The sequence below is a fragment of the Phalaenopsis equestris genome, unplaced genomic scaffold, assembly GCF_001263595.1.
Source record: "Phalaenopsis equestris unplaced genomic scaffold, ASM126359v1 Scaffold216134, whole genome shotgun sequence".
NCBI lineage: Eukaryota > Viridiplantae > Streptophyta > Magnoliopsida > Asparagales > Orchidaceae > Phalaenopsis > Phalaenopsis equestris.
The window spans coordinates 9,576-18,779 of record NW_018234776.1 but is presented as its reverse complement, the minus strand read 5'-3'; the positions used below and the strand labels follow the sequence as shown (position 1 = coordinate 18,779).

Here is a 9,204-nt window from a genome sequence, read left to right as displayed (position 1 = left end):
AACTCATACTAACAAAAACTTCCACCCTCATTGCTTCCTCTTTCGCAGCCACCTCATTGATCCATGGAATCCATACTTCGTACTCAATAATGTTCCATCAAAATATGTCACTCAAGAAAGAAATATAGATATTCTATATAAACCATAAAGATATAGAAAGAATCAGATTTGTACATGGAAATCTAACTTAATAGGCAAGCATGAAGATACACTAGAAATGTTAAAGAAAATATACTAAAAAATGACGTTTCGGTGGCCTTACAAGCAACCAAGCAAGAATATCGAGCACTGAAACAAGAATATCGAGCGCTAAAGCAAAAATACCGAATAGTTGATCCAACGCGGCAACGCCTGCTTTATAGAAGACAAATAGAAGTAGAGATCAGAGAAAGAACACAAACATACAACCCTAAGCTTTCGTTGACGATTTTTTTTGCGATTTTGAGGCGAGGATTGAGGAAAGAACCGGACGAAGGGAGCGCCGAAAGCTTTTCGAGAGGGGAGCGCCGAAAGGATGAATCGCAAATAGTAGGGTTAGCCGATTAGGGTTGCTGCCTGTGTTTTTATATTTTAAGTTATGTACTTATATTAATATATATATATAATACTTTATATTAATTATAGAATTTATATATATAAAAATATTTATAATACTATTTACTAAATTATATATTATAATTTATAGAATTTAATATTTTAAAATTTGATAAATTTTTAATATATATAATATAACTATTTTTAAATTTCATAATATTATTTAAATTATTTATATTTCGAACAAAAACGAATCGAACACGAACGAACGGGTCATTGTTTGTGTTTGGTTCGTTTAGCAATCCGAACAAAAAAATTTGTTCGTGTTCGTCTCGTTTGCTTATCGAACGAACCGAACACGATCTGCTTCACGAATCGAACACGAACCGTTCGCGAACAACGAGCTTTTTTGACAGCCCTACCTCCAAGAACATGGCTGGTGTAGCATACCAGGAATTGCTTTTCTGATTCCTCCCGGACCAGTACTAAGTTGATCTCCCTAGCTCCCACTCCCAAGCACAAAGAGAGATCTTCATTGGCTTCAAGCTTTGGAGGAGCGGTGGTGAAGCTAGAGAACTGGCTCAGAGTCATAATCCGATCTGTTAGTTTTTGAGCTTTTTGGGTGTTTTGCAGACATGGCATGTCAATCAATGCCTGGATCTTGTCCGGGTTCGATTTTATTCCTTTGAGAGTTATGAGGTAACCTAAAAACTTGTCGGTTGAGGTTCCAAACGTACATTTCAAGGGGTTCAACCTCATATTATATTTTATTAGGGTTTGAAAAGTTTCTTTTAGATTCTTTATGTGGTGTTCTATCGTCCGGCTTTTTACAAAGATATCATCGACATAGACTTCAATATTTTTTTCTTTTTTATTATTAAAGATTACATCGATTAAACATTGGTATATTGCCCTAGCTTTTTAAAGCACAAAAAGTATTACATTACAGCAAAAAACTCTTTCAGTTGTGATTAAAACGATATTCACAGCGTCCGCCGTGTGCATCTTGATTTGATAATAGCTGGAGAAAGCATTCAACAAGCTCATCACTGAATAACCCACGGTTGCATCCACCAGAGTGTCAATCCTCGGCAGCGAGTAGCAATCCGTTGGGCAGGCGGCAAATTGTTGAAGCCAACGCACATTCGCCTCTTCCCGCTGGCCTTCTGAACAAAGAAGATGTTTGAGAACCAGGTGAAATATGCACCTCCCAAATGTATCCCGCTTCCTGCAGCTTCAACACCTCCTCTCTGATGTGTCTAGCCAGTGCAGTCCCCGAGTTCCTTGTCTTCTGCTTGATCGGTCGGACTACACAACTCACATCAACCAATGACAAGTGACATCAATCGTTGCTCCTGGCATCTCTAAAGCGGACCACACAAAAACATCACAGTGATCCTGAAGTGTTTGAATTAGTAACTCCCGTTACCCTGCATCAAAATATCACTTATTAGGAAAGATTTACCGAGGACGCCTTTGGCGACGAGATCTTCCGGGTGGTTTCACTTATCTTGAGGCCAACCTCTCTCCATTTTCATAAGTCAAGCGGCTTCTGCTCCACACTCCCAACCTCTCCGAGATAGCAGACTCGAGACTGTTCCCAGTCCCCTCTGATAGTGATTACTTCTCCATCTTTTGGGAACTTCACTGCAACGTGGTAGGTGGACACCACGACTTCGAAACGATTTAGCAGCAACCGACCAAAGCTGGCGTTGTAGTGGGAGGTGAGTCCACTATTAAAAAATATTTCGTCTCCGTGAATTGCTTCTATCCCTCGCCCCAAGTGACCGTCAGCAACATTACACCTAACGACTTTTTTTTTCACTTGAAAAATCAAATAATTGGCTTGTCGGCATTACCAATCGATCGGTCCAAAAATTAAGCTTATTGAACGCTGATTTAAACAAAATATTCACAGAACTGCCAGTGCAATAAGTATACTCCAAACTTGGAAGTTATTTATTATCAACATTACGACTATAGATTGTGTTTTGTGAACGTGATGGAGGGCAGCTCCCCCTTCTCTGCATGGAGACAAGGTTGCATAGTTCCCCGATCTTGGATCTCTTCTGGGAGCTTCGTTGGAGGATTATATCCCTCCGAGAATGGCTGAGATTATCGTGGTGATGTGGATAACATTAGTCTGGATGGGGTCCAATGGAGCTTCTATGGCAAGAGCATTGGCATGCCTCTAACAGGAAGTCCCTGGGCCACAAACTCCTTCAGCTTATCCGCTTTTGTCAACTTCTCAATAAGACTCTAAAGATGTATGCATTCCTTCGTGTCATGGCCATGGTCTCGATGATACTTATGGTACTTTCTTACATCACTAAGAAAGCCTTCAGCTCTCAATGGTTCGAGTTCTTTGAAATACTCCTTGCCCTAGATAGCGTCCCAATTTCCGCCATTGATACCCTCAAAAGGGTAAAACGCAAGCCCTCAAAATCGTTGAATGGTTGTTCATAGTGTTGTGTCGGCCTCATAGTATCGGGTCGGTCGTGTATCACGGTTCATCGCCTGACCGCCCTGTTGGTTGTAACGATCAAACCTCTATTGTCGCGAGAGGATTAGCTGTCGTCGAACCGACATCGGACAGGTGGTCTTTGTTGCTCTCTTCTGGGCCTGATACCCTTCCGGCTCTCGCTTGGGGGTACTCTCCTCTACGTGGACGTGTTTGTTGGCTCTTTCCAACAGCTCGACCAAGTCTTGGACTTCATTTATACTGAGGTCATAAAAAAACCTCTCAGACCTCAAGCCTTGTTTCAATGCAACTACGGCCGCGTCGACTCGGAGGTCTTTGACCTCCAACATTTCTCATTGAAAGTTTGAAATGTACGTGCGTAGGCTCTCGTGCTGACCTTGCTTAAGTTGTCATATGGATTGCACGCTCTTGATGGGTTTCCGAGCACTGACAAACTGTGTCAAAAACAATCTCTTAATATCAGTGAAGTTGCTGATGCTTCGGGCTGGAAGTGCATGAAAGCACTTCAGGGCTGGCAACCTCAAAGTGGTAAAAAGCATACGGCATTTGAACGCATATGATTCGTTGAGCAGGCATAAAACTAACTTAAATGAAGTGATTTGGTTAATGGGGTCTGACTGCCCTTTGTAAGCCTTTAAGGTCGGTAGTTTGAACTTTTTCAAGGGCTCCGCTCCAAAGATATAGAGAGAAAAAGGGTTCTCGGCTGAATTGACACCTCAGGCGCCCAAATCATTGTTTTTCCCACCTGCGCGGATCCCGCACCGTCGTGATACTGCTAGTCACCAGCCCCTTAGGGCTGTTGTTCACCCTCCTATCATTGTGCATGAGCGCCACCTTCTATGACTGGTTCTGCTCTTGGGGGGCTTGATTTCTTGCTAGGGTTGTGACAGCCCTCAAAACCTCAGCGATCTGGCCCGAAACCTGCTTCAAGATCTGAGTCCTCATTTCCTAAATCCCTCGATGTAATCTCATAAGGGGTCAACATAGCTACTTCTCTTTGGACACCCTCGATGTGATCGTTGGGCTCCTCTTCATGTCGAAGGCATGATTCTACGCTCACCGCACCTTTTAAGATATTGAATCAAAAACAATCTGAGGGACATGTCTAAGGCATAGAGTGTTGAAGGGAGAGAGAGAGAGCAAGGAGAGCAATAGCTCAGCATAGAACAACAAACTTGTGTAACATTTATTCATGAAATAGACCCTCGATTTATAGAAATGGGGGGTTACACAATTACATATTGTACCCCTAATATACATATGTACAACGTGAGTATTTTAGTTTATACAAAAATATGGCCCAATATGGGGGGGGGTGCGCACGAACATCCGCCCGGAAGGGGTTGGGCGGTCATTAGGTCGAGTGGTTGCATATTGAGGACCGGTGACAACTGCTCTGGATCTAGATAGTCTGTTTCGCCCATTTTGTCGGTCCAGGGTGAACGACATTGGATTCGTCCCATAAGTCTAGTTAGAAAGATTTTTTAGGAGTTGATCTACTCTTATCCGTCTGGGAAGTATTATCCTCCCAATACTCGAGAGTCGGATGACGGGGGTGTGGTTCTGGATCGTCTTTAGATGGCGCCGTGATGTCATATCACATCTTCCGCCGACCGCGAGATATCTTTGAGATTCATGTTGACACATTTTTTATATACACACGAGTTTTTGGGTAATGAGATACTATTTGCAATATCAATCGAGAAAAGGAAATGTAAGTGAGAAAGGATTGAGGGAAATGAAGATAGAGGGAGAAAGACAATATGCAGACATGAGCTTGTTGCCAAAAACCTTGGCTTATTCTTGTATCTCAGTTTATTTTTCTCTCGATGATGGCTAGAGTTTTAGAAATTAGGTAAAATCCATTCACAAAAACCATATTGGGTATTTATAGCAGCCTTGAATGCTACTACCAGCAAATCCCCTCAATCATGTGGATATCTAGATACATCCCCTTAGTAAAGTTCTAAGCTACTCCATTTTTGATGTTATCTCCAAGTTGGTTAATATTTAAACATGTTTACACATTGGCCATAATTGTGGCATTAAGCAGCATTGACCATGTGACGTATGCTAAGTCATTGGTCCTAAGAGGCGGTTGATAACGAATATAACGGTGATGAAAAGAGTTGTGTGCTTCAAGTTTCCTCCATTCGGGTGCATGAGTGGGATTTCATATGACATGGGTTACCTGTTTTGTTGTCATTCCCAAGGACGTTATTTAGAAGGGTTGCTATTGCAATAGTTAGGTGCTAGAAAAGTTTTCATAAGCTACTCAAGCTGGAAACCTATGCTCACCACATTGTTTTCAACTTTTGCCACCAATGGGTTCATGCCCAAGAATCAGCCTCCGCCATGCTTAGACTAGAGGTGGTACTTGTGAGAAACAATTTATCATACTCGGAGTGAAAACTCTAGACCTCGTAGGCCTTCGATATGCTGGTGGTCAACTAAAACAAATTCCTGATTTAGACAAACCACTCATTGATGAGCTATGAGGTGACACTGGGGATTTCACAAAATGAATCCCATTCAAAAAAACAAAAAAAAAAGTAATAATATGAGTCATCCTAGGATCTATATTCACCTCTCGAGAAGCATTAGCTTTACTTACTGCTGGCATATTTTGCGATCTGTGGACACAAATACTAAACTCTCAGCTTTTGCGATGCTTCAATTCAAATGTGCCATTTGCGAGAAACGTCCTATCACCCTTGAAGTAAGAACTCCCGACCAATCAGACACTCGAGATAATGGGGGCAACTAAAACATATTCCTTATTCAGACGCACACCTCATTAGTGTTATATAAGGAAACATTTTGAGGATTACTAGCAATGAATGCCGTTCGAAAAGGAAAATACTAGGCGTGGGGGTAGCCGTAGGATCTACATTCAATTCTTGAGAAGATTTCTTTCTTTTTGGAGCAATTATCATCTTTTAACTTTTATTTTACTGGTAAACTATCAATTTCATGTAATCGTTATAAGGCTAATAATGATGATGATGTCTGAGACCAAATTCAGTCGGCTGGAAAATATAAGTAATTATAAGAAAAAAATTTCCTCAGATTAGAAACCGAACCTTGAAGCGACCACTCTCTGCAAGGGTTCGGATTCCATTCAAATTGCGAAAATTTTGCTTAATCTCCCCCGTAGAATACGTTGCTCCTGCATCCACCGAGCACCATGCCGCCATCTTTCTCCACCAAAGCTGTCAGTCGCGACTTCTCCAGTAGAATCAAACCGCGAGACAGGAGGAAGGTTGGTGGAACGAGACGATGCAGGGGTGTTGGTGGGAAATGCGTCGATATTTCGCGATTTATCGTGGCGGAAAAGCGGAAACAAGAAAGGCCGCTTGTACGAATTAATGCTGTTGGTGCATTTTGTAGGAGAAAAAGTTATCATATTAATATTAATTTTTTTCTCTCTTATCCTATTTCTTCTAATTTTATAGGATAAGAATTTATCTTACTAGTGATTTATGAATTGAAATCAAGCCCTTGTGATTTTTGTTGTGATTTTTGTTTCACTTTTGCAGTTGTCCCAATCTTTCCTTGGGGATGTTCGGGAATGGATTTACATCATATTTATGTAGGATTTAGGTTGAATCTTATCATGTGGTAATTTTGCACAAAATAAATCCCGCAATTCCATAAACCCGGATTCCGCATATTTCAGTTGTAAATCTCGTAAATCCTAAATCTTGTGAATCTGTATATTTAAGTTCGTCGGGGTTGGGATTTAAGTTAGCGGGCTTCCATTTGCTTCACCGGCCATAACTACTTCATTAATCCTTGCTGAAAATTATATCTCATCTGACGCTAATAATTGTAATGAACTTTAGCCTATTTTGGGCTAGTATAATTGCATTCTTAGAATTAAGGAGAAGATATATGGTTTACCTTCTTTAACTAATAAGTTATATGACTTTAATAATTGTGTTCCCAATTCTAATCTTTTTGAGCTACAAAATAATGGCAATACATTTAGTTGGTACGGTAATTAACAATAATCCTATCAACTGTCTTTTAGATATAGCTCTTTATAATATTTATTGGATGGACTTTTTTCCTTATTCTATTTCCATAGTTTTGGATATTCTACATCTCATCATTCCCTTATTTCTGTTTTTTTAGAAAATTCCTCTATTCTGAACATGGATTTATGTATAAGAAGTATTGGAATTGCTGCCTTACTTTATTGTATGTTATGAATGTTGACTAAAATCTTAAAGTTAACAGTGATCATTTCTTTGTTCTTTATAATAAGCTTTAGAATGTTAAAGCTGCCCTCAAAGATTGAAACTAGTATGATTATATTTATTTTTTGAATTTTTTTTTTTGTGATTTGAAAGAAGATGGCCCAAAAAGTTGTGTTGAAATAAGTCAGTTAAATTGTGCAAGTGTATGTGTCAAATAATAATCTGGATTCAAAGTAATGCATATCGATCCCATGAAGAAAGATTTAGGAACTATTCTAAAGGTTGAATTTCTAGTTTATTGAACTTCTAAATCTAGTTCAATTTGATCACAAGATAAAGATTTAATTCCTACAATCTTAGTTGAAAACAAAAAATAAAAACTACGATTTGAAAAACAAAGAAAACAACAAGCAGAAAAATTTTACGATTCTTCAAGAGAGATGAGACTCGTGCCTTTATAATTCAGTCATCGTGGTAGTTGTGGTTTTCATATATTTTCCCCTACATGATAGTTGTCAAGATGGATAAAAGTATTCTTTTTAAGCATGTGCCTAGGCCAGAAGAATAATCAGAAGCCCATTAAGTTAAGTTTCGTTTCACCCAACAGCATTTCCCAGAATAACTTTGATCCCATTTCTAGGTTACAAAATTATAATAGAATATGTCTATTCTTATCAGCATTTTGTAGTTAACCATTTCATTTGTTTACGCAACGAGCAGAAGTCTTGGATCACAAAAGATGTAACATTCTAATTAGTCAGATCAAGAGTAAATAAAATCCAAAGTTTAACATAAAAACTTTTGCTTGGAGGCTCAAAAAAACTTCATGGGAAAAAAAATCCGAGAAAACCACAAAAACCACAAGCCTGACATAACAAAGTTGCAAACTAGAACTTAACTACACATTGTGGAATGTACGACCGAAAATAAGCCAACAAAAATCATTGTTACAAGCAAAAATGATTGTAAACACTTACAAAATAGCTTGTCCTCTCCACCAAAGAAAAATCTCTCTTTCTCATATGATCTCCTCTCCAAAAAATAAGAATAACAAAAGAATAGAGAAAGGAAAGCAACCCTTAGGACCTCAACCTCAAGCAAGGAAGAAACCCCTAAGGGAGAACCTCTCTCACACACATAAAAGCTCTCAATCTCTGCGTCAAGCCATTTTTTAATGATCTAAACCCCCTTAGAAGCTGCCCTAAATCAATTTTTATAGCTTGTGTCTCAGATTAGCAGGAAATTTCTTCCCAAAAAATATTTTTCTCTTCGTTGGCATGGTCACACACAAACTTGGCGTGGTTGTGCCCAATTTTCTGATCGGGTGGTGTGATCACACCCAATGCTAGAGTAGTCACGTTGTTGCCTTCGATATAGTGACGTAGCCACGCACACTCCAGGCATGGTCACACTAGTTTTGGTTGTCCAAACATTAGTTTTTCTCATTCCAAAATGTGTGCTTGATCATCTGTAACATGCACACCACCATAAAATAACCTTCCATAAACATAACTTCATGATAATTAAGGCGAAAATAACATGTAAAAAGCCGGATTATATGTAACAAAAATTACATAGAATTTGCTCATGTCAATACCCCCAAACTTGTTCATTACATGCCCTCAGGTAATCTCATACCTTAGCTAGGATTTTCATAATGCTAGTAGCACTCATATGGTTATCCTGCCTAGTTACTGGGTTATATAAATGTCATAAAAATTATGGAACTTTTATTTAAAAGTTAAATTTTCCCCAAGGTTTAATTACTTAACCCTTTCTTTATTTTCCCTTTCCTGGTCCTAATGAAATCTCAAAACACATTTTTAAGTGAGCCTGAAATATTTTCATTTATCAAACTATCATTCTGATTCAATTAGGAGTCAGCCTACCAACCATATGACACCTAACCTCTTATTTGGATAATAACATAAGAAACTCACTATGTTCATTTTGAAAATCTGTCAATTATTGAAAAATTGAAGCCAA

The 9,204-nt window shown here is 39.0% G+C and overlaps 1 protein-coding gene across 1 annotated transcript in view; it reads right to left on the bottom strand.

Annotated features, from left to right (window-relative positions):
• Positions 1 to 6,375, bottom strand: part of LOC110037162 (acid sugar phosphatase) — a 42,421-nt gene extending 36,046 nt beyond the window's left edge. Inside the window, exon 1 of the mRNA XM_020741741.1 lies at positions 6,100 to 6,375. Within this exon, the coding sequence (XP_020597400.1) occupies positions 6,100 to 6,213 (114 nt within the window). The 5' untranslated portion in view covers positions 6,214 to 6,375. The remainder of the gene's footprint in view (positions 1 to 6,099) is intronic.
• Positions 6,376 to 9,204: the final 2,829 nt, after the last annotated feature.